This window comes from Lytechinus variegatus, chromosome 13, assembly GCF_018143015.1.
Source record: "Lytechinus variegatus isolate NC3 chromosome 13, Lvar_3.0, whole genome shotgun sequence".
Classification (NCBI taxonomy): Eukaryota; Metazoa; Echinodermata; class Echinoidea; order Temnopleuroida; family Toxopneustidae; genus Lytechinus; species Lytechinus variegatus.
Window position 1 is genome coordinate 17,399,067 of NC_054752.1, and position 25,282 is coordinate 17,424,348.

General features: G+C 38.1%; 1 protein-coding gene across 1 annotated transcript; it reads left to right on the forward strand.

The window, feature by feature from the left end:
- The first annotated feature begins 1,615 nt into the window (after window positions 1-1,615).
- Window positions 1,616-23,572, forward strand: LOC121426755 (G-protein coupled receptor 54-like). The gene is made up of 3 exons (XM_041623139.1): window positions 1,616-1,738; window positions 19,028-19,163; window positions 22,594-23,572. The coding sequence occupies exons 1-3, from the start codon at window positions 1,709-1,711 to the stop codon at window positions 23,220-23,222; spliced, it is 795 nt and encodes a 264-aa protein (XP_041479073.1). The 5' UTR covers window positions 1,616-1,708; the 3' UTR covers window positions 23,223-23,572.
- The last annotated feature ends 1,710 nt before the right edge of the window (window positions 23,573-25,282 follow it).

Below are 25,282 nucleotides of genomic sequence, written 5' to 3' on the forward strand. Positions count from 1 at the left end.
AATATCGAGTTCCACTTTCTGTCGCAACAAGCTAATATGTTGATAATTAAGATCTACATTCAATTGAGTAGGCCTAAGTTATTAGAGAACGACCTAAGTCCATTTGCGGCCAAGTTGAGTTAAACGTGGGTTATCGCTTGTCAAACATTAGCCTATCTTATATATAATATTCATTTGAAATTTTAGCAAATAGTGTTCAAAAGGACAAATTTTGACTCAAAACCTTATTGGACAAACCCAAAATCATTTCGTTTTTCGTCTTTTGGTCAACATTAAATGTTGTCTGGGGAGAGTTTCATTTCATCCGACAGTTACCATAGAAACAATGCTTCTCAGCCAATCAAGATCAAGAAAAGATGGCAGATCTGACAACTTGTCGGACAAAGATGTTGATGAAACGCTCCCATGGTCTCGGCTGGTCTTAAATATTCATGTACTCGATCCATTAACCTACTGGAACTCGATATATTTCTCTGAACAAAGCAATATGAGAATAAAATCAGTAATTAAATTTGAATCAATAGCCGATTACTTATCAGATTGTTAACTTTAAGACGATTTTTCCCCCCAATTCATGTTACCGTTTCGCTAGCATAATTTTACTCCCCGATCTTACACTCGATGATTGAGGAGTAAACTTCCATTAAAAATAAGTGCAACTGACAAGAAAAAAATCAGGAATGAAAAAAGAAAGACATTTAAGTGTTTAAGAGCATGTCGACCCAAACAAACATTTGATTGGAAAGAAATAGAGAAATATCAGTCATGACTTAGAATATACTATACTGATGCATAAGGTCACCGATGACCTCAACACTTTATTCTGAGTTTATTACATTATCGCCACCCTCGCAATTTGCATTTCACCTTGTTCTGTAAATGAATATTATTTGCATTTGTGTAATAAAGCAGAATTGTATGGTAAAACTTTATTAAACTTTACAGCCGATTATGATGAAGTTACTAGTTTATTATTCTTTCATTTTCCTTAAGTTATCAAATGAATATTTGTTGGGATGGACTTCACCTTAAATGGAAGATGATGCGTTATTTCAAGGTGAAAAGGATATATTTCCTCGAAAAGAATTTTATATTCATTGAAGGTAATCGTCTAAGCTATAAGTGGTATCTTGCTCGCCTCCTTCGCATAATATCTTTCTTCTTATTATTCATGACATCCCTTTCATATTCTCTCAATAGACATCAATCATTGTTATCTTTTTTATTTTGCAGATTATATGGAAAACGTATACCTCACTCTTCCTGCGTCGATTTCAAGGCATTTAAATTCCACCAGTAATCATCGTCAGGTGGAAATATCGGAAATAAACAATAGAAGGGACTTATAAAGTTTATCGTCTTCGGAGCAAGGAGGATTTTCATTCTCGGGCATCATGGAATTTTCGGACGATTTCTACGGGAACTATGACGAGAACTCCTCGCTGTATTCGTCACTGTTGCCCTACGAACCCAGCCCGTCAGAGCGGGTCTACAGCTGGCTTGTTCCGACCATCTTCAGTGTCATTACCCTCGCTGGCCTGGCGGGAAACTTCGTCGTCATCTACACCATCTACTGTCACACAAAAAACAGGACGGTTACCAGTATTACATCTTAAATTTGGCGCTTACAGATATAGCCTTCTTACTCTGTTGTGCTCCGTTCACCGCTTCGGTGTACGCCACGCCAACATGGCTCTTTGGCAGGTTCATGTGCAAGTTCGTTTTCTACATGATGCAGGTGAGTGTGTGTGTATGGAAGGTGGGTTTGCGTGAATTTCAGTTCAATCTTTGTGCGCAAATAGGATAAAAAAATACAGAGAAACATCAAATAATGTGATTAGATAACAATCACTATGATTAACATTGTAAATTAAACCAGTATTCTACCTATCTTATGTAATACATTTATCATATGGCACTTTAAACTCAAAATATTATCCAATGTGACACTTAAAAAGTTAATGGAATTACTTAATTCGACACGTTTATTGTCGATATAAATGTGAATATGAGCGTTTGTCAATTGGACTTTAATTATTAGATTTGTCAGTTTGGGTTCGTAATAAGGATTTTTTTTAAATAGATGCATCTAGTTTTATTGATATTCAGGGACAACTTATTTGCTTTTAACCAGTCGGAAACATTTTGGAGTTCACTGTTCAGGATGTGGATGGTATTATTTAAATCTTTAGAAGAATACAAAAAATACTTGTGTCATCAGCAAATTGATAAAAAAAAGTTAACAAATTAGATGATTTATAAAGGTCTTTGTATATAAAAGAAATAACAAGGGGCCTAAGATAGATCCTTGCGGTACCCCAATGGAAATATTTCACGAAGAAGATGAGACACCGTGGACATATATATGTTGAACCCTATTGAAAACATAATCCCTAAACCAATCTAAAGCGATCACTCGAATTCCATATTGATTAAGTTTAAATAAAAGTAATGAATGGTCCATAGAATCGAAAGCTTTAGATAGATGTATGGTTACGTACAGGTATTTACACCCGCAACCGAGGATGCACGCACGAACTTCACATTCAAAATGACAACACCTATCACACCGAGGAAGTACATTTTCTGCGGATCGTTACAAACGGTCCCAAATCATTTGCCTTTTGCATAGGGGCAATTCCATGGAAAATGTTCACTTTAGAGAAAAAATAAGTTTCAGATTTCACTTAAGCAGTCAAATTTTCTTAAAAAGTAATCTATAAAGTCTCAATTTCCAATAGAAAAATCACAATATTGATAAAATGTTGTAGTTTTTTCCATCATCAAAAAAATAGAATAGTAAATTGCAAAATGTGAAAAATGTGGCTATTTTTAAACAATTCATCTTTCCTGTCTCTACTAAAAGCAAACAAGGTCCCAGAGGTCTCTTTTTATCCTTTTGAATAGTTGATTAATGTTTAAATCAACAGAAAATAATCGTTAAATGTCATGCCATTCATCAATTTTAGAGAAATCTGCCTTCAGATTTGTGTGATTTCTTTACCATTATCAGTGTCATGTCCGTTACGTTTTTCACTTAAAGTTTTCACAGCTTACAGGAAATTTGTCTAAAGGTACTGCAGATTCAGATTCTATGTTAGAATTAAACCCCCTACCATGTGTACCAATCATTTTCCCTTACCGCTTCTCATTTTCATAAAAATGGCGTAACGGACATGACAATTCGCGTAACGGACATGACGCCTTATATATGGCAAAAGGCAGCATTCACAAAAACAAAATATTAGGCTCAGTGTCACAGACTGAGGTCAGTCTCAATTATTTTAGGATAGCTGAATGTAATATTTCCTAGAATCTGCATGTCATTCAAGCTATTTTTAGAAGTTGGTGAATGATGAAAGCTCAGCTCTTGTTCTGGTAGATTTTTCTGAGAATTAATGGTATGCCACATAATATTAGGATAAGATGAAGCTAGATCTGGCAACATACTCAGATCACAATCTGCATCATTTGTGTTTGAACAAACATTTGATTAATATCTTGGGTTTTTGCACTGACAGTTTGGAGCATGATAAAACTCCAACTTGTGAATTCATGATCATTGATGATATTACTTCAAAGTATCTGACTTTCACCAACCTCTACATGTACTTCTTCAGTGATGGCACGGGCTCACATTTAAAAGCAAGTTTGTATTCGGATATACATGATGTAGCTCTATATGAATCTACAGTGGCACTTCTTTGCAGTATCACAAAGCAAAGGAGCCATGGAAAGAATGTGGCGCGATCAATAAATTATGTCATCATAGTATTTTGGTCAGCCATAATCACGATTTGAATGATGTATCTTCAATTGTACACAAGCAGCGCGGACAATACAACGAAATTAAATACAGCCACATTTGTCAGCAAGCAAGATCGTAAGATTTAGAGCATCCAAGATTTGATAAAAGGATGATTATACTCAGGATGATAGTTATTTTGAATGAAAAAAATCTCAGAAGCTATTTACAAACATTCCGATTGTCTTTCAACTCATCCATAATCGATAATGAAAGACCGGTTTCCAGGTACTGCTATTAAATTTTTATTAAAATACTTTTTAATACCATTTTTTGTAATCTTAAAGCTGACATTAATACTAGTACATGTTCTTTATCATACAATACATTCCATAATATGTTCATCTTGGATTTATACAGGTCTGGTACATTTTGTTTTCTTCTCACAAAAAATGAGATTTGGTCTTCTCAGTGTGCCTTAGTGGTATGATAAACATTGTATTCAATATAAAATTATCACTTAGGCTATAGCTATTAAATTAATGATACCTGCCAATAATATCTACATATTTTTCTTTAGAGTGTTAGCAAAGGTACTTTGCTGTTACATAATTACATTCATTATTCATATTTCTTTCATTTTCAAACTAAGAAGTGCTGATGAAGTTCACTTCATAAGGGTGTCATGTCCGTTACGCTAGTATATTATCAAATATTGAGGCATGAATAAAAAATAATCTTTTCTATCAACTTTTTCTCCTTTAATTAGGTGCGGTGGATGGTAGTAACTGGAAAATACTCATCAACTGTTGTTAACCGGTGTAAAATAAATTTTTCTAAATATTTTTTGGTTTTATAAATATTGTACAAAAAGACCCCCTCTCAAATTGCAAAATAATAGGAGATATTACAGATTACCAGTTATAATATGTGTCTCTAACCTCTAGCCTTAACATGTAAACAATTAGACATGTACCATATCTTGTAATAAAATAATTATTTTCGCTTACAAAAAGTGGACGAAACTGTCATGTCCGTTACGCTTCGTGTGTCATGTCCGTTACGCTACATTTTGAGCTAGGAATACAGAATGCACTGCAAAAATGTTTTTAAACACCATTTTATGGATAGAGCATGATCTTAAGGTTAAATTAACACCAACGTCAGGTGCATGCAATCTAAGAATTCACAGGAATTTTGATAAGCAATAGGAGGTAAAAATGCTTCGTCCATTTCGTGTCATGTCCGTTACGCTCACAAAGAGTGCAATTTCTCCGCAACTGTTCAACGAAACGATTTGAAATTTTATGTGTATGTAACTGATACTTAAATGTGTCTGATAAGCTTAGTAACAATTATCAAAAGACTGCTAATTCTACTGTATAAACCTTTGAATTACAAAAATTTGTCTGAATGTCATGTCCGTTACGCTGGAATTGACCATAGATTGATACGATTGCAAAAGACGTCTATCCGCCACGGCAATGAGTCATGTGGAATGTGTGTCCTCTGTTGTATAGTAGAATGTTATATGATCTTCTGTTATGGAAGGAAAACAAGTCCTCGATTTCCCCCATAAACGTGTGTGTGTGCACTGCAGAGAGAGGTTGTGTATGAGCGTGTGGGTGGATTTGTGTGTGCGTGTGGTTATGTATGTTTGTTTTACTGATGTGTATAAATTAAAAATATGAATTCTAACGCATGGGAACCAACTGTCACCCATTACCGACTGAAACCGGGTGGTCCCGGTGCGGAATTCGGTACTTGACCTTTTTCCAAATGTAAAGGCTGTGACTCGGGGGGTTGAACCGAATTTCAATGTTGTTTATGTATCCGGATTAGGGGTAGCAGTGACCGGTTGCAGTCACACTATTCAAACCGATTGCGGACCGATCAAATATATTACGATGTTGCGAATAGCATGTTATCGGTTTGATTACAGTCGGTTTTGTTGATTAGACAGCAGCTTCCTCACGATGACAGACGTTAATACAATATGAACCAGAATTGCTTACCTATTATGATAATCTGGAATTTATGGAGTCTTTTGTTGTTCTTTGGGATTTTCTGTGTATGTTTTTTATTTTTTTCTTCGGTTTTGTTTTGTCTTGGTTTTTTGCGAAAAACATCCCTAACATCGACAGCTAATCAAGTAAGCCCTATTTCTAAATAATTTCATTATTTCTAATAATCAATATATAAAAAAGTCTACCACGACGGAGTCATGTCCATTTGCGTAAGACGAGGAAAGGTTCCAACAAAACTCTATGAAAATCGATAGCCTCATATTCAAGCCATTCTATTTATATAGACACGAGCGTCAAATATCAACAAACAACTTGCTAGCTGGAGGCATCTTTAACGATATTTACTTCATTTAGCTTCCCATATTTGATTTCCTTTCTCCTCCTTCCTTTGTTACTCGCTCATTATCTCTCTCCCTTTATATACCCCCTCTTTCTCTCGTTTTTTGTTTTATCTATCTCCCCCTCTCTCTCTCTCATACACACACTCACATGATCCCATAATGCACTTACACAAAAAAGGTTTTACTCATTCTCTTGTGCACACGTATTTTAAGAAATGTCGACATGACGATGCTTTTCAATGTTATGTCATAACAAAATCGTCGGTTCATGAAAAGTAAGCAACGACTTCTTGATCTAAAAATAAATATGTATATTACATTATATCTTTATTTTCTTCTCTTTTCTCATAGAATCAGATTCAGTGGCTGTTTTAAGGGTTATCGTATCTAGTGCATGCGGCATTCAATATTATTACAAACTTATGAGAAATTTCGCAATCCTGTATTGACGTGATTGATCACATATTTTAAATTGGCAATTAATTCGTTTTCTTTTTTTCATCCTCAAATTATTGTTGTGTTCTTAGAATTTCAATAGTTCCTGAACAGAATCTATAATCATAAGCAGCCTTGAACAGAATGAAATCGAATTAATTATTTCAGTGTTTTTTATATATTTGAATGATTCACGTGTTGGAAATTTATACTGTTTGATTTCATTTCGTAAATTTCAAACGATATATTGAAAATAATAATTTCAAACGATATATTATCAGCCGGTTATCTGTCACCAGTATTAAATGTTACGACCTCTTAGCCTCTTAGCAAAAAATATATCTCGTTTTTGTCTCGCCTGCACAGCAGAGCGAGACTATAAGTGCTGCTTTTCCGACGGCGGCAGTGGCGGCGTCGCAACATCAAATCTTAACCAAAGGTTAATTTTTTTTAATGTCATCATGACAAATACATGGGGCTAGTTCATGAAACTTAGACATAATGGTTATCAAGTATTACTAAACATTCCGCCAGAGTTTGAAGTCACATGACCAAGGTCAAAGGTTGTTTAGGGTCATTGAACTTGGGGATCAACATCAAAATCTTAACCGAGTGTTAAGTTTTTGAAATGTCATCATAACTTAAAGAGTTTATGGACCTACATAGTTCATAAAACGGTGACATAAGATAATCAAGTATTACTGAACGTCCTGTTTGAGTTTCAGGTCATATGGCCAAGGTCAAAGGTCTTTTAGGGTTAATGAACCTAGATTATGTTGGGGGGTCAAAACTAAATCTTAACCATGACTATTTTTTTCATAACTCTGAAAGTATATGGATCTAGCTCATGAAACTTGGACATAACATCCTGCGTGAGTTTCAGGTTCCAGTCATGACCAACGTCAATGAACTTTGGCAATGTTGGAGGTATTTGTTGAGTTGCCATCATAACTTTGAAAGTTTATAGATCTAGTTCATGAAATGTGGACATAATTTGAATAAGTATCACGGATCGTCTTTGGTCACACGATCAAGGTCAAATGTATTTTAGGGTCAATAAACATTGTATGTTGTCATCATATGAATGGTGTTTTTCATGATTAGGCCTACTAGTATTCTATAATCGTTTTGAAAGTCAGCACTGCTGATATATTAGAACGTGTTATGCAATAGAGACTGTCAGAGGCTTTCCTCTTGTATTACGGGATTTTCCCGAACCTATTCTGGTGTGAAAAGAGCGAAAAAGTTACAAAAGACCAATTTAACGGAGAAAATATAATAATAACCCCAAAAATGTAAAGTAGACCGTAAGCGTAACAGTGGAGCGTGTTGCCAGAAATATTTCTTATTTTGTGCAACTGGGGCGGTATTCTGAACATTGTCTTTTCTCCATATTTCATCTTATCTCAGAGATATGACAAAATCGGTATTCTGGTGGATGTCATAACTTTTGTCACAAAAAATTGTCATAAATTTTGTCTCTTCTCTTTAGCGCGCAGCAAAAATACGCGGCTTTAAATGCGCGTAATCCTTTTATACAAGCAAAAGATATGACAAAAGTTATGACAGGGGGGTAGCAGTCATAAATTTTGTCATATCTTTTAGTACCAAATATCCCGATACCCTGCCGACTGAATGTCAAGCAAACAATTATATTATTTAGATTAGATTGTGGTATTAGTTTCACTCATCTTCCATGACAATTTTCAAAATAATTTTTTCATGCTATTAGTTAGGCCCTACATATTTATTCCTCCTTTTTTTCTCTGTTTTCCTTACTTTTATACTTCTCTAAAATTCTTCACAGCTCCCTGTCTCGCTTTTTAATTAAGCGCATCAATATACGCGTAGTTGCGCGATGCCAGCAACTGTTTGGGGGATACGCCCTACCTGCCACGGGGCTTTCCTATTGGCTAGAAGGGCTCCAACTGGGAACTAACGATGATTTTGATTGGCTCGCTTCCGAAAAGATGGGTGGGAACTTTGAGAGATATGACAGGGAAAAGACAATGTTCAGAATACCGATTTGTGACAATCATAACAGTAGAAAATATCAGTTACATCGCAGAAATCATATTTCGTGTTTTCTCTTTTTATACATTGCGTTAAGAAATAAATGAAATGAAAAAAATCACTTTGTCGCTTTCGAATTTCCAGGTAAAGGGGTGATTAAAAACTCGGTCACCAACTTCATGTAAATCAAGAAGGAAACTTAGATCGCCCAAAGTTACGCTGGTTTCTATATTTAGTTTATTAGATAACGACATTACTGTTATATTGCACAATATGTATGCGTCTATATCCGTTCACTGTTGTCATGGTTGTCGGCATATAATACATTGGGGTCGTCATAATAGCCCGAAACCAAGCATCTTGAAATAAATCAGTTTTTGTCATGAGATCGTGAAATGTAATTCGATAAACCGACGAAATAAAGTTTTCGCGAAAGAGATGAAAACAAAAATAAAATAAATTGAGATCGGTAGGCAATGTTTGTCAGTGACCGTATATATTGTTGTTGCTGTATTGTCGCTTCTATGTTTTCATTTAGCTCAAGATCGAGGTTGAAAACCTTCAGAAGTTTTAGCAAAACTTTGTTTCAAAACCTCAAGAAGATAGTGGCAAACAAATATGAATACCGTACTTCTAACATGTTACACATTTGGGGAATAGGAGGGTATGGCTTTTTTTTTCTTTCTCTCTCTCTCTCTCTCTGTTGCATTAATATGCATTTAAGGAACAATTTTGATCTCTTAAAAGAAGTTCTAGGCTCTTAGTTTCATTACGAGGGTAAGTACAGCCGATACTTCAACACCCCCAAAACGCGTTATACCCTCGCACACAAACCTATGTACCCACATTGGACCAAAAGTTACCGGTTTGATAGCATTCTGTTTGTTACTTAGATCAATTGTTGCTGGTGATTACCTAAGACACTCATACAGATACACACCAATCCCTTTCTGGCACACACCCACGCACACACACCCAAGAATAATAAGAGCATTTCGCTTGAAACGTGAAAGTATTTCATTTTCCCCACCCTATCTACGTATCCACCCACAACGCCTCGCATATTAATGGCATATGTAATGTTTGATCGTGTTGCAACCCCACCCCCTCAATTGATGTTCGCTACACCATAATGTTACCATGGCTTCAGTCACACCGCGAAATCGATTCCAGATTGCCAAAAGCTATTACGTTATTCCCAACGAGATAACATTGGACGATTTGGAGTCAGTTTCGTTGGTATGACTGTAGCCTGCGTTAAAATTCCGAACCAGGATTCAATAATTTCTTGGATTCCAAAGGCAGTATCGATCTGTGACACGATCCTTACACGATAGTGGCAGCGGCTTGTGATATCATTTCGCTTGTTCAGTGCGATTTTCTCGCCTTCCGTCGCCCAGTTCCATAAATTATCGATATGGGGAAATTGATCAGGACCTAGATATTTTTCAACGAAGTCGAAGCGGCTTTTTTTTTAATTTACTCTATTTTTATGGACATGATAAGACAGTATTGACAGTTCATCAGCTACAACATAATATTCTCACATATCTGATTTCAATTATTATTAGATTTTATATCTTATATAATTTGTTTATCTAAATTCGTTTCAAGCGAATTGCTTTTCATTATTCGGATGGTCTTGGCTGAGTATACAAACGTAACAAAATTAACAATCTACTAAAAGATGACGTGAATTGAAAAATCATTCTTAATGCTATTATCAAAACAATGAAATGTTCCAGTCATATCTAACAAACCAAGAAAATTTGACCAACAACTGGTTTGCCATTGAATATGATTCATTGGCTTTCATCGGTCTGAAGTCAGTTTCGTATAAGTGTGACGGTGACTTGAATAAAGTTTGTATAGTGAATTGACTGTATAATACATTATTTATTTTGATTTCTTTGCGTTAACGCAATATGTTATAATATCACGATTCAAACAATGTTTACCTGGTATCAATAAACATAAAGTGGATGCGAACTACATGAGATGGTGATTTATGTATCAATATGATACTATTCGACGATCGTATCATGCACCCAAATACTAAATATATACATATATATATATATAATATATATATAATATATATATATATATATGTTAACTTCTTATTTTTCAAACATTTTTAGTATTTGAGTGCATGATACTGTCGTCGAATAGTTGTGATGAGCAAGGACCTAAACATTGCGTGGGTGCTTCAGTGAGTAATTTATTGGCGAAGAAGCTTCAATGCTTTTTGAGCTTCTTCGCCAATATATATATATATATAATCTATATGCAAAATATTTTGCGAATGACCTATCTGATATAATTCCATGAATCTCAAAATTGCGCGCTATCTTTTTTTTTTATTTCACAATGAAAATTGCGAGTTGTGTAACACATGCTATATCCGCCACCCCTCCCCAAAGAGGCTTTTTATTTGGGTTATCAAGACGATTCCATTAATATAGAGAATATCCTCTAGGCCCCACGGCTAGAACGGCGAAAGTTTGAGCGAAGAGTTTGATGATATAATTTACCCCTATTCTCAATGAATATTTATACTTTTTGCCCCCGGGAAAAACAATATTATTTTTGTTATAAGGTAATATATAGCTCGGATTAAAGTGGTTTCACAAACCCACACAAGACGTAATAACTACCATCAACTGATGAACAAAATGCCCAATAGGATTTTGCAGCATTTTCAGGTTATTTTCGAAATGACAGCTGTTCAATTTTCTGATAATGTGCAACTCACAAAATGGAATACAAATAAGATTCATTTGATTCGATTGGGCCTTTTTCTGAAAGTACTTCTGCAATTACTTGTTGATGATGTAACTGAATATGGAGCATAGGGGCACAACTTGATTATGTCTTTTACCAACAGATTCGGTGCATATTATTTGCATAACCTGGAAAATGGCGCGATTGTATTGTGCTCATGAACATGAAAAGGGACTTCTCCTATATGCGCACATATTAGCCCAAAACACCAACACACATAGGGCCTACATATTTTTTTTTCGTCCAGGACGTATTTGTTGGGGTACCCATCTGCAAGACGAAAAAAGGGTAGTTTTATACCAATGTGAGATGATTCCAGGGGTCATTTCAATGCCATCTCTTAAGAGGCCAGACATTGGATAATCTTATATCAGTCAGATAAAATAAATATTCGACTATTATAATAAGGCCACCGCACACCTTACGACCCGACCGGTCACCGACTGGCTTGCGACTGGGTGGGGGGAGATGCAGGGGCGGATCCAGGATTTTGAAATAGGGGGGCGCCAAAGGCGAGGGAGCGAAGCGACCGAGCGGGGGGAAGGTGTGGGAGGGGGGATTCCCCCCCGCCCACGGCAAGGACTTTTTCAAAAAATCATGTCCAAAAGTCGTATTTTGAGAGCACCTTTAGAAGAAAAATGCACACTTAAATCACTGTAACTTCATGAATAAAAGACACATACTGACTCATTTAGGAGCTGGTTTCCAGTCACACACCGTATAAGCGGTCATTCAAAACATACATTTGGCAAAGGCTCTTCACTTGCTTGCATCGTGTGATTGAAACGTCAAATTTAAATGATACGAAACTGAGACTTGCAATCGATAAGTTCCGAATAATCCATTCTGTTTATTGTCATTTGTGTATTTACATTGTGTGTTTCAAACGAGAATTGTTTAGTCGTATGGCAACATGCATAAAATTTGGTTCTTTTTCCCCCCAAAATGCACAGTAAATTGTTACAAACTACAGAAAAAACGACATCATCTTCTGGTAATCAACCTTTTCCCTCGTATTATTTTCAAATCATCTTCAATAATCCAGTCATTCTGCACAACCTCAAAGTAATATAATGCTTCTTAAGGGGATTCTCATCATTTTTATTGTTTACGTTTTATTGTTTACGTTCAAAGTCTCTCATCGCGTTGCCATCTTAACTTATGACCAGCCAGGATGAAATTGTATTTATATTTATTTTAACATAAGATAATCAATTTTTACGAAGCACTTGTTAAAACTATACCACAAATAATTAAATAAGGTCAATGATAAAATGCTAGAAAATACATATAAGGAGCTTTGATATGCAGTCCATAATTGTAGAAGTGGCAGAAAATGTAAAATAAACCGAGGCTCGTCTTCGGTATACAGAGTTCAGAAGGCATTTTGTAAGCTTTTCATTTATGAAATTACAACTTGTTTAGACCATGAATTCATATAGGCTTCCAATTTGATGTTTTTTCTACATGTTGAATCAATGTATACTAGCTTTCCAACCAACTTAGTCTGCACGAAAGTATTTTTATTCTCCCCCCAACCCCCACCCCCCCCCCCCCCCCCCCGTTACATAAAATCTTCGCTCCTTACGCTGACATATAGCTGCCTATACACAGCAAACGCGGAGTGGGGTCGACTGGTGATTGAGAATATACAATTTTGCTCCTTGATAATTCGTTGGAATGATTGCTTCGGCGAAACTTAGTTTGGGCGCCCTGGATAATATGCCTCTGAATCTACCAGAAAGTGTAAAAGTTAGTTTACATTAAATACAAATATGTCTGACCTATACATTTCAGTGAAAACGTACATGACCAAGGCAGAATGATAATGCTGCGCACGTGGCGCCCGATATAGGGCTTCATCTTTGAGTGAAGAATAATCTCGGGGATAGACATTATCATTCGCATCGTTGACACTTTCTCTCGCGATCTGTTACTTACAATTTACATGTATTTGCCATAAAGACGGACAAACGCATGTTACAAAAAACACAAAATTTCGGGAAAAAATTATATCCAATCCAACATCTTCACACTGGTCACTGCACTGCAACTCCCGATTACAAGTGGTGCAACTTTCCAACCAATCGACTTAATTGCGCGCCCTGGAATTCCGGAATTTACATATTGCAATACAGTATGACAGAGGTGCATTTGTGCGAACACAAAGGCCATGAGCGTAAGTTAAAATATAGTTTTGACTAGATCTAGCCCTTGAAATTGACTACATTGTACCAATCCAGTAAATATAACCATCAAAAAAAAAAAAAAAAATCCGGCGAAAATAGGGGGGGGCGCGCGCCCGGGGCGCCCCCCTCTGGATCCGCCACTGAGATGTGACGTCACAGCTCTTGTCAGCTTGAGCGTCGCAGACCGGTCAGAGACAAGTCGCAAGGAAAATCGGAAGGATTTGACATGTCGAATCCTTAATTATGACTGGATCGCAAGCTCAATACAACCGCCAGCCAATCAGACAGCAGAGTTGCATAACGCGTATGATGATAAACAACGCGCATGCGCATTAGTAAGCTCAATTTCTCAGATGCTATGCCAAAAAGCAAAAAGCGCATGCGTGAGTCGCAGATCGGATCGCAATGTGTGCGGTGTCGAGGCTTATGACTGCCTTGCTGCTCTACGATGTTGCAGTGTCAAAGCTTACTATGATGTACCGAATCACCAACCATCTGATTGACATCCCCGACGACCAGTTGGTACCGCTCAACACTCCAACCAGAGGCCACAGCAAGAGATTTCTAATCCCACGATCACGCACATCACTACTGAAGGATACGTTCTTCCCAAACACCATCCGTTTGTGGAACGGTCTACCTGAAAATGTGGTCATCTCACCATCGATCGACATCTTCAAGACACGAGTCAGAGATGTCGTCTTAAACTAACTCAAAATATGAGAACAATTTGTATATAGTGTATATGCGTTCGTTTTTGGACTTATTTTTATCGAGCTTTGCTACGAGCAACACGTTTAATTAGCCGATAGACAACCAACTGTTGTGCGACGATACTCCGTGGAGGTTTATGCACACTACTGGAAGAAGAAGAAGAAGAAGATTCATCTCCCCTCACTCAATCGCAAGCCAGTCGGCGACCGGTCGGGTCGTAAGGTGTGCGATGGCCTTAAGAGGCCAGGCATTGGATAAATAACAGTCGGATAAAATAAATATTCGACTATGACATATAATAAGGCTTGTCTAACGGAAATAATTGGTAGGAACAGAGGTCAGTTACCGCTATGAGTCATGTGAACAAACATGAACCTAAGTCCATGGTACAATTTATCTCTCCCTTCCCGTTTTCATCACCCCCACCCACCCACCCACCCCCCCCACCCGCCATCAAGGCCTTTGGCTTCCCCTCGACGTTTTTCAACTAACTCCTCCGTTTGCCACCTTTGATGAATTTCTATTCGATTAAAGTATGTTTTGTGCAATATCGATTCTGCCACAAGTGCCACAAGTGAATCTGTGGGTGTGTTATTGGTGAGGTAGAACGGGAAGAAAGACAGAGAAAGTGGTACACAGGGTGGGAGGGATAAGAATGGGCGAAAATAAATAACACACAAGAAGGATGCATTAAATTGATATAGTGCGCTTTCCTATGTTGGAGGGTCAGGGTGCTTCAAGAGAAATTAGAGAAAGAAATAACACAGGTTCTAGCGTTAACAGTACATAGATGTTTCCCAGATTTTATCATTGTATTATTTGCAATTTTCACTCGTAATTTATGTAAACTTTGTATGTGCCTTGTTTTTGTTTTTACGCCGAGTAGAATAAATACTATCAAATAAAATCGAAAGATAAATATCTCTCTATCAAAGGTACTTGTATACAGGTTCGATAGAGTAGAGGTAGATAGAGAGAACGGAAGACATTTGGAAAAGGGAAGTGTGTAAGAAAGAGAGATATTGGTATAGATAGGGAACTACTAATTTCTGATGATTGATTTAAGATTTTTTTTTTGGAAGTCGAGAGAAAAAAAACATGTTCATATCTTTGGAAGATATAAGGAGGTATCTTCGGAGCGATTATCATTGAATTTTCACAAATACCTGTTACAGACAACCGAATCTATTGCGTTTGATAGGCTGAGAGAATGCTCTCCAGTGAAAGAGCAGTGACAGATTACAACATGAAACAGGCTTTTACAGATTTGTTAAAGATAGGTTGGTCCTAAAAATCGGAGTCGTACTTGCACTTATAAATACAGGGGCTGATCTAGTTTGCATGCAAACTTTGCTTTGAAACCTTGATCAACAAGTGGGTATTTTACACAAGACTAGCATGTATAAAACTTTTTTTTTCGGCGCCATCAGTACTCACGTCGTTGCGGGGTGTTGTGGCCCAGTGTATTAGTCTGCGGACTTTGAAACAGAGGGTCGTTGGTTCAAATTCCAGCCATGGCGTAATTTCCTTCAACACGGAGATGCAAATGGGTACCGGCAGAAAGTAATTCCTCAAAAAAATGTGTGCGCATTAATCGGTTGCCTAGCTAATCCGGCGTTATAATGATAGCAAGGCCTTTTTTAAAAGCTCCATGAGCACCGAAAGATTAAAGTTGATCCATCAACCTTACCGAATTGGTCAGAAAGAAGAGAATGGTGGGCGAAAAGGGAAGAGAGGGAAGAAAGGTAGTATGTAGAAGGTAAAGAAGGAGACATGAAATGTACAGACTTTTCGATGCAAATTAGTGTAATACCACCGATAGGCCAACACCCCAAGAGGTTCCAGCCTTGTCCTGTTAGGTGTCCGCAGTATGCGTAGTAGAGATCATATTCAATCATAATACAAATGCAACCAAGGCAATAATTTCATCAATGAAAACAAATTTCTAGATCAGGTTGATTCTATTATTAATTCAACCAATTGAAAAATCCATATTCCACAGTGCAATACTTTTCTCTTCAAAAACAGCATATTTCATCAAGGACCGGTCATTTGGAATTCAACTCCTTCTCATAATCAATTAAGCACTTCGGTGTCTGTTTTTTTTAATACAAAACATTTTTTTTATTATATTCATAGATTTCTTTCTTGCTTTCCCCCTCTCTGTCCATCCCATGCGGTTTAGTTGTTGGTTTAGGTCTTTTTCTTTGGAGGGGCTTAACCTGTAACAGTGATTTCATGTTAAGTTCTTTTATTGTAATGGGTTGGCCTAACGCAAGATATCTTCCTTTTTGGGGCCATTTCCCTCTTCAATTTCTTATTTGATGTACATTGTTATTTTATACATTGTTATTCATTGTCTATTTTATGTATTATTTATTTTATCTGATCTCTTCAGGAGGAATAAGTCACACTTGAAACTTGAAAAAAAAATAATCGGAGAACGTTATTAAAACATTTAAAAGATGCTTATAAGGTTTCGAAAACTCTGGCGTTCGGTGTTTTTCTAAAAAAAAAAATCAAAATTCATGTAATATGTAGTGAATACATCAACCCAGTTAGCAATTTTATGGCTGTTCTGTCAGGCCAGTCATTAATATATATTTTTCGGAAACACATTAAGGACATGGAGAGACAGAGAGAGAAAGAGGGTGTAAGAGGATGTGCGCTCTGAGTAGTTCAGTATCTGATATGGATTTTAGCAAAACGTGAATTCTGGTCCAGCCCCTGTCCTAGTTTTATCCAAATACGATTTCTCCCAGACAAGCATTCCGTGAATGTTTTAAGCATTAACGGATCACATTTCGTCTCTTGTTCTACTTATATCATTTTCCCTTCACAATAAGTGGATATTAAATCTTCAACCCGTATTACTTTAATCCCCGCTTTCAAAGTTCGATCAAAGGGATCAATGCGATTCTTTCTCTGACCATCTTAGTGATATTTTCAAAGAAATGTCTCTTAAAGTAAACTTATCCTTTTTCGGCTGGACGGTGTGGTTACGTAGCTAAGACGGTGAGGATCTATACAGGGAAGAGAACGGGAGAAGAGAGCATGGAAAAGATAGTGAGACAGTCATGTGCAAGAAAAAGATAATTGAAGCTGTAATATACCCCGTCCCCTCACACGTGCAGTCATACACCCATCAACACTCACAAAAACTCCTTTTCCTGGGCGTGTTCTCTCCTTCGGGGCGACAAAGCGTACTAAAACAAGGTTTGGTCCATGGTGTGTGTCCATGTGTGTTGGGTGTGTGTGCGTGTCAGAGGGGGCTAAATGTGCATCTGCATGTGTGTCTTAGGTAATCCACAGCAACAATGGATGTAAGTATACACAGAATGCTATGGGGACGTTTGGTGCAACGTGGAACATAGGTTTGTGTGCGAGGGTACATCGCTTGAAGTGTGTCATGAAGGTGTGTGATGTGGTGTATGTGGGTGTGGGTGTGTGTGTGTGTGGGTGGTGTGGTGTTGTAGTGTATGTGTGTGTTGTGTGATGGTATGTATTGCGTAAGATGTGTGAAGTGATGTGTTTGTGATGCATTGTGTTTGGAACTAGACTGTGAGAGCGTGAGGGTATTGTGTTGGTGCGGTGCGTGTGGAGGGCTTGTGTGTACGTGTCATTCGTGGTAGGTGTTGGTGTGAGCATGTTTGCTGGTGAGCCTACGTGAAAATGTTTGTGTGAGAGTGTGCGGAAGGGTGTGTGTTTTCGATAAAGAGAAAGAGAAAGTGTTTTCAATGATTTTTGGGGGAGGGGTAGTTCCTGCTGTCAAAAAAATTGTTGGAGTAAAAGCAATGCAAATGTATCCGATATATTTCCATCCCTTATAATATAAGAGTTTCTATATCCATCCTTTGTGTCATGCTATTATCATCATATCGATATTCAACAGTACAGTATTTTTAGATCACCTGTAACTCAAATAAATAACCCCTTGCACTGTTTTGAATGATGGTGTCTAAATTGTGCATCTCCTAATCATTAATGCTACGAATCTTAACATTCTTAATCAAACATGATATTTTCGTAAATTAAATCCAGAGTTCCATATGTATTTCTATATAATTCTTTGAAGACATTTTAAAAGATTTTGAAAATATACTAAATAAATCATTTTTTTACATTATTTATGTTCGATAACCAATCTGTTTATTGTGGAATGAAAACATTACGTAATTCAACTATATTTAGATGTACAACCAATTACAGAGCTAACCTTGTCCACCGCTATCATTTTTTCCTTAGTTTTAAAACTTCATCAAGACCATCTGGTTTGCCTAGTTCTCGCTATATTGATATATACATGTATTTTAATCTCATAATTTCTGGGGGATCGATAATTTGAATATGCTGGTCCGCCCCTATAAAAATAAACCTCAACAGCACTTCTGTAAAGATTTCTAACCTTGACACCTCTGAAATTCACCCCCCAAAAAAATTTCAGACAGGCCGCTGGCGTACATAATTATGAGGGCTAAGCCACCCCCTCCCCCCACACGGACAAGAAAAAAAGGAAAGAAGCTGAAAGGGTATGGGGTAAAATACTACGATTTCCTGAAAAGTACATTATGTCAAAATTCATTACAAAGCCCAGTACAAGATTTTTGTACTAAAAAGTCACGTTTTAATTCATTGGAACAAGATTTTTGCTTAATTGAATTACCCCTCTTGAATATGTTTGCTCTTATTTTCTTTACTGTACTCATGATAGATATCGACGCATTACAAATGACCATAAAACTATGTATAATTTATTATTTTTGTTGTTTAAATCAACAGGTCAGTGCTCAGGCGACATGTATTACTTTAACCGCTATGAGTGTGGATCGATACCAAGCAATCGTTTATCCTCTGAAGTCGTTACGTAACAGAACACCGCAGATAGCCCTTCTCGTCAGCATAGGCATATGGACGTGTAAGTATCGCATGCCAAGAGGTCGACAGGCCTTCCTAGGAGCGTCGTCGGTTAAAACCTCGTTTCACTGATTTCCACCAACTAAAATCCCAATGCACCGCCATTCGTCTTTCTTTACAAATTAACCCAAACCATCGAATATTCAATGGCAATGTGTTCTACAAAAATTGTGGAATGTGACCGGTCTACATACATGTCACAGCTTGCCGTGCCATTCGCCTGATTAAGGATTCCTGCATACGTAAGCACGGGTCACAAACCTGTGCCGGTCTAGCGGCAGATCTGGTTCCGCCGGCGGATACAGTATCCGCTAACAGGTATCGTTCTTAATAGCAGATATCGTTTTTATTACTCGAAACCGTATCTGCCGGGTTGACGCGGTTTGATTTTCTTGTTTACTTTCCTGAGATGAATAAAAGTGGCAGGTCCTATGTAATTTTGAAAGATATTGGTACAGTGTGGATCGAGAAACGATAGCAAGAACGATATCTGCCGGCTAAAAAAGTAAGTGGTTCTGAATCCACCAGAGTTGGAACACGATCCGCCGGCAGGTAGCGTTCCGAAACCCTTATCTGCCTAGCACCAAATCCACCGCTTCACCGGCTGCACAGAAATGTGTTTAGTATAACAGCGCGCTAAAAGTAAGCCTAGTCACATCTTTCGGATTGTGAAGTCATAACATATATTCAACGTTTAAGTAATGCGTTGTTGTAACATAAGGCATATCTGCCACATTTATGCAGGCTGTAATAGGGCCTCTGTTAGTGCACTGTCAGCGATAACAACCAGTGCGGTCCGTACAGGTCTATATTAGTCCGTAGGTTTAATAGTGTGCCGCAACGGCCACACATGGAAGCTTTAAAGTGCCACCCAGATGTTCAAATAATCATCTCGTCATGTCTACATCTCTTAGTGAAAAGGATAATATGACGAGAACTCGTGGGAGAGATGAGACAAGATTTTAGATCTTGTCATGTTAACACCCCGTGTAAGAGATAATCAGATGACAAGATCTTGGATCTCGTCATGTCTACATCTTATAGAAGAGATAATCAGATGGCAAGATCTCGGACCTCATCATGTCTACATCCTGAGGGAGCGATGATCAGATGGCAAGACCTGTGATCTCGTCAAGTCTACATCTTTGACAAGAGGTGATCAGATGGCAAGATCTTGGATCTCTTCATTCTACATCATTTTGGGGAGATCATTAGAGGACAAGACCTTATTGGATCTCGTAATGTCTAGATCTTATAGAAGAATTGATCAGATGGCAAGATCTTGGAGCACGATATACAAGATTTTGCCATCTGATCATCTCTTCTAAAAGATGTAGACAGGACGAGATCCAAGATCTTGTCATCTGATCATCTCTCACATGGGATGTAGACATGGAGAGATCCGACAAGTCGTCATCTTATCATTTTTCCCTAAGAGATGTAGACATGTCTCTCACACGGTGCCATTCAGCGTACGTTGCGCACATGGTAACTGAGTTGTGCGCACTTGCAATGTGCTTGCAAGTATGATCTCCATGCAATTACCAAGTTATCGTTCAAGTCTAGAGACCGTACTTAAACGTCCTGCTCGCTTACAGTGTCCCGACTCACTCGGTGAGCGTTAATTGGCTAAAGTCGACGGCAAGTGCTACACAAAGGATGAATCCGAAGTGATTGCTATAACTGTTACGTCGTGTCTGCGTGTTTCCAAATCCGTGCTGACTCGTCACTCAATCCCTAAGTTTGCTTACATTTATGCAAGTAGACAACACGAACTTTCAAGTACGGTGTGTTTCGGACTACGGCTTTAGCAGAGAAGCGGGTGGATGGCAATCTACTTGTGGAAATTTATAGAGTGGACACTGATTGTTCAATAAACATACGTGCACGCGTATGCTCTGTTTGCAAGGATCAGTGTGTATTGCATATTTAGGCTGATAAACATGAAGAACCAGCATCGATGACATCCTTGAGTTACAAATGAATACGACTTTCCTCCGCGTCAGAATTTGGCAAGGGATTGTAGTCTCGTCAGCTTAATCACCTTTTACAAATCTGAAGTCAAAAGAACAAAATTACCAGAAAATTGTCAATCATACAAACGGATTTACAAATCAGGCGTAATAAGTTGAACTGCATACTTGCCATTCTGCTATTTGTCATTGAACTGTTGGTGAAATCTATCGACATTTCAAGACAGTTGTTATGCTCCCAATAGCTTGCAGGGAGGTTTGGATTTATTTGATTTGAGCTATAATCCGACATAACACAAGAAAAAATACGTACGAAAAACCCTGCAGACAGGTTTGTTGCATAGTAAAGTTGAAAAGTTGAAGTGGATGTAGGCGGGATGGGCACCGGTAAAAATCAATCTTTACTATTGCGATTGCAAAGAGTTTGCGCCTGTGAATTATTCGTTCCTGACCCGGTTTCACTCAAAATCTCATTTTGCCGTTACAAAATGGAGAGCAAATCGATTGCCTTCTTGAAGTCAGGTGAAATCGATCCTGGACTGACCGGGTTCGTGTAACGACGAGCTAGGCGGAAGAGACTTGACGGGTAATCAATAGCCTGAAATGCTACTTCCTCAACCGTCGGAGGTTAATCTCCTCAAGGTATCGATGACTTGACCAACGCTCTCGTTTTACCGTCGAGGCTCGCTCGTTCCCCAGTGTTTTGTTTTTGATAAAAATTATATGAGGTATAGGTGTTTATTGATGAGAAGGGTGAACAAACGCCCCCCCCCCCTACCTCTCTCTCCTTCTCTCTCTCTCCATTCTTTTCAATCACATCACATTCTCTCCATCAAACGGGAAGAACATATATTTTTTATTAGGTGGGAATATGTAACCAAGAGTGGAAGCAGCTCGTATACTGCACTATGTGGAGTCTCCCGTCCCCCTTTTATTACCAGTAATGTCTCACCAGCTCCCTCATTCACACCCAATTATTTTCATGATTTTACACAATATTTCACCAATGTCTGAGACTAGAAGGTAGAAAGTTGATTTATCTTTTAAAAATGAAGAAAAAAATTCATAGTTTTTAGCATTGAAAATTAGAGGGGAAAAAAATCAGACCACGGTTCCAGTGACGAAGAATTGCAAATTCCTCACAAGTATTGTCAAATATATTCTGTTGAAAATTTTAAGTGTCAGTGCGTGTGCTCGATGTACTCTTCACTAACTCACCATCTCTAGATTAAATATATGGGATTTATATATTGCCTGTTCCACTGTTGTGACACCGATATAACTGCGTCGGGTTTAGGCTTGTTTTCGACAAACATTTACCATGTTTATCTCCGCATTCACCTAGGATGTGCCTTTTCCCCCATTTGACATCAGATCAGGTAAATTATCGTTACGTTGTGAACTTTGCACGGCAATAAATGTTACTACATACAATTCTTCTCATGTTTTCATTCACAGGTTCAGCGTTGCTGGCCATTCCGGTCGCGGTGTATTTCGACGCTGTCCAGAACACGAATGGCGAAGTAACGCGTTGCAAGGAGGTGTGGCCGAACAAGATGATGTTCCCCGGATACGCTATCTACACATTCCTCCTTGTGTATGCCATTCCGCTAAGCATTATCAGTGTGTGCTACACCATCGTGCTAACCCGTCTTTGGAAACAGATACAACCTTGTGAGGAGACGCGATCAAGCGCGCAGACGCGCTTCTTAAACCAAAAACGACGCATCACTCGCATGGTTCTCGCCGTCATCATAGCGTTCGCCGTTTGCTGGTTGCCGCTACACGTCATCAACCTGTGGCAGCGACTCGACGAGGACTTCCCTCAAAACGAACTCACGCTGGCAATGCAGACGACTGCTTACTGCATGGCGTACGCAAATTCCTGCGTGAATCCTTTCGTGTACGCCTTCGTCGGAGGACGCTTTAGGGAACGTGTGAGGAAAGCGTTTCCTGCGTTGTCAAGCAGAAAGCGTTCACACACAGACGCCCTTATTTTAGAGAACATAGGTAAACATGATGAAATACACGATGAGCAACGACATAGTCTGATTACTTCAAATGTAACGCAAAGAGAAGCAGTATAGCATTTCATTGGACATGCCATGAACAATTAAGTTATATATATTATCAAAAATCGTTTGTGTTTAATATTATTGATGCAATACCGTGTTATGTTAATGATCACAATCATGTTCACATAGATAACATCGTGTTCTGCTTATGGTTATCTAAAACAGCTTACCATGATGCACGCTCTTTTCAAATCTACTTAAATGAGTGACACCTTATTACTTTCTTGATGATTTTAAATGTGATTTATTTTGAATTTGGAATTTATAGTGAGTTTTAATGAAAGGCGCAATTGGATATCATATAAAATTACCGGATAGATTTCTACGCAAAAAGTGTGTTTACGATAAAACCTATGGAAATGGAAAAATTGCCTTTTTCTATTTCAAAAATTGTCAGTCATAAATTCAGTAAATGCCATAAGAATACATTCTTTTCTAATATACCATTATAACATTTAGTGTTCAGAAAGTCATTGTTAGGAATTGTAATTATGGGGTTAAGAATGTGCATCAATCAGATATGATTGTTACGGCAGTGACCGACCTGATACGCCAGATACACCTGTCTTACAATTAGGATACTGAACCCTTTTCTGACCAAGGATACACACTCACTGCAGTCATGATAGTAACTAAACTTAAATTTGATCAAACAAACAAATCCCGTATACCAAGCTGGAAACTGAATGAACATCATGGTACGACACTGTATCTTGATTGGACTGAATACCTAACCGGCCGAATTACTGATACTTCATCAAAATATGATTAAAGCCACTGATACTTCACTTACACATTGCACTTCAAATTTCACCAACGATTAAATAGTAAAATATGTCCAAACATGATAATCACGATTGACGAAGCCATCAAGACCATGGACCGTGCTGATACCGCACTTAAAACCTAGCCATCCACCTTCTAGAGGCCCAGACATTGTAAATCGACCACACTGAACCGGACTTACCGATACTACAACCACTTTTCACCAACATACCGATACTGGACTTAGAAGACCAAGCATACTGATACTACATTAAAACTTGAGCAAACACGAAACTACACATTTACCGAACATAAAAAACACTAAAATTTGACCGAATACATCGATGTTGTACTGAAATTTGACAGACACCTACAGAGACTGCACCGAACATCATGTCGTTTTACGACCATTGAAATATTGTACCTGTTGATGATAACCTCGTGACTAAGCTATAACCTACGCTGGTATTTACTTCCTCTTCTTATTCCTCCCCTCTTTGTACCTCACCACCGACCGATTCATTTCTTTCTTTCATCCTTCCACTTCAATTTTCTTTTTTTTTCTTGTAATAATTATTCCCCCTGGCCCAGACAGTGTCCTAACGGCCACGACTGCGAAGACGATGATGACTTGAACCTTCACGAAGACATCACCAACACCTGGAAAGATGGTGAGCGACGCTACAAACCTTGAGAATGCTTAGATTTGTCCAGGCATGCAACAGCTCATCGAGGAAATCGACTCCATACCGACCAAAACATTACGTTATTTCCAATGGCATATGATTTGCTGGCTTTTTAATCGGTTTCTTTGGTGTGACTGTAGCTTAATAGTTTATCAAGGATACGGGTAAAGTTTCACGAAAGGTCTTGCCACCTTATTTTTCGGCCAATCAGATGCAAGGACTTGGAGGAGCATAACAGTTGTCAGTAAGCCTCACGACAGATACCCTCCAATAATGTTTACTAGTTGTTCCTAGATTTTGACAATCTGAAAATCTGATGACACTTCTACTACTGATGCTACTACTACTGTTGCTATTGCTTGTTCACTCATTTTGACATTCCCAGTAGAACCGTTCCTACTTTTACCGGTACTGCGTACTGCTCAACACACTGTGTACTACTACACCGGGCTACTACAATTATATACTTACTTATTCTAATACTACTATACTCCGACTCACTCTACGACAACTATGTTGGTAACTGCCCCTTTACAGATGGATCTTTCATAAACTACGAGCGACTTTACGAACGACTGGTGACCGTTTCTTATGAGCTACATCAACACCTTTACAAATCTG

Coding starts and splice junctions, on each gene's coding strand:
- LOC121426755 (XM_041623139.1), top strand. CDS start 1,709: ATGTGCAAGTTCGTTTTCTACATGATGCAG. Junction 1,739..19,027: donor TCGTTTTCTACATGATGCAG/GTGAGTGTGTGT, acceptor TTAAATCAACAG/GTCAGTGCTCAGGCGACATG. Junction 19,164..22,593: donor CAGCATAGGCATATGGACGT/GTAAGTATCGCA, acceptor TTTCATTCACAG/GTTCAGCGTTGCTGGCCATT.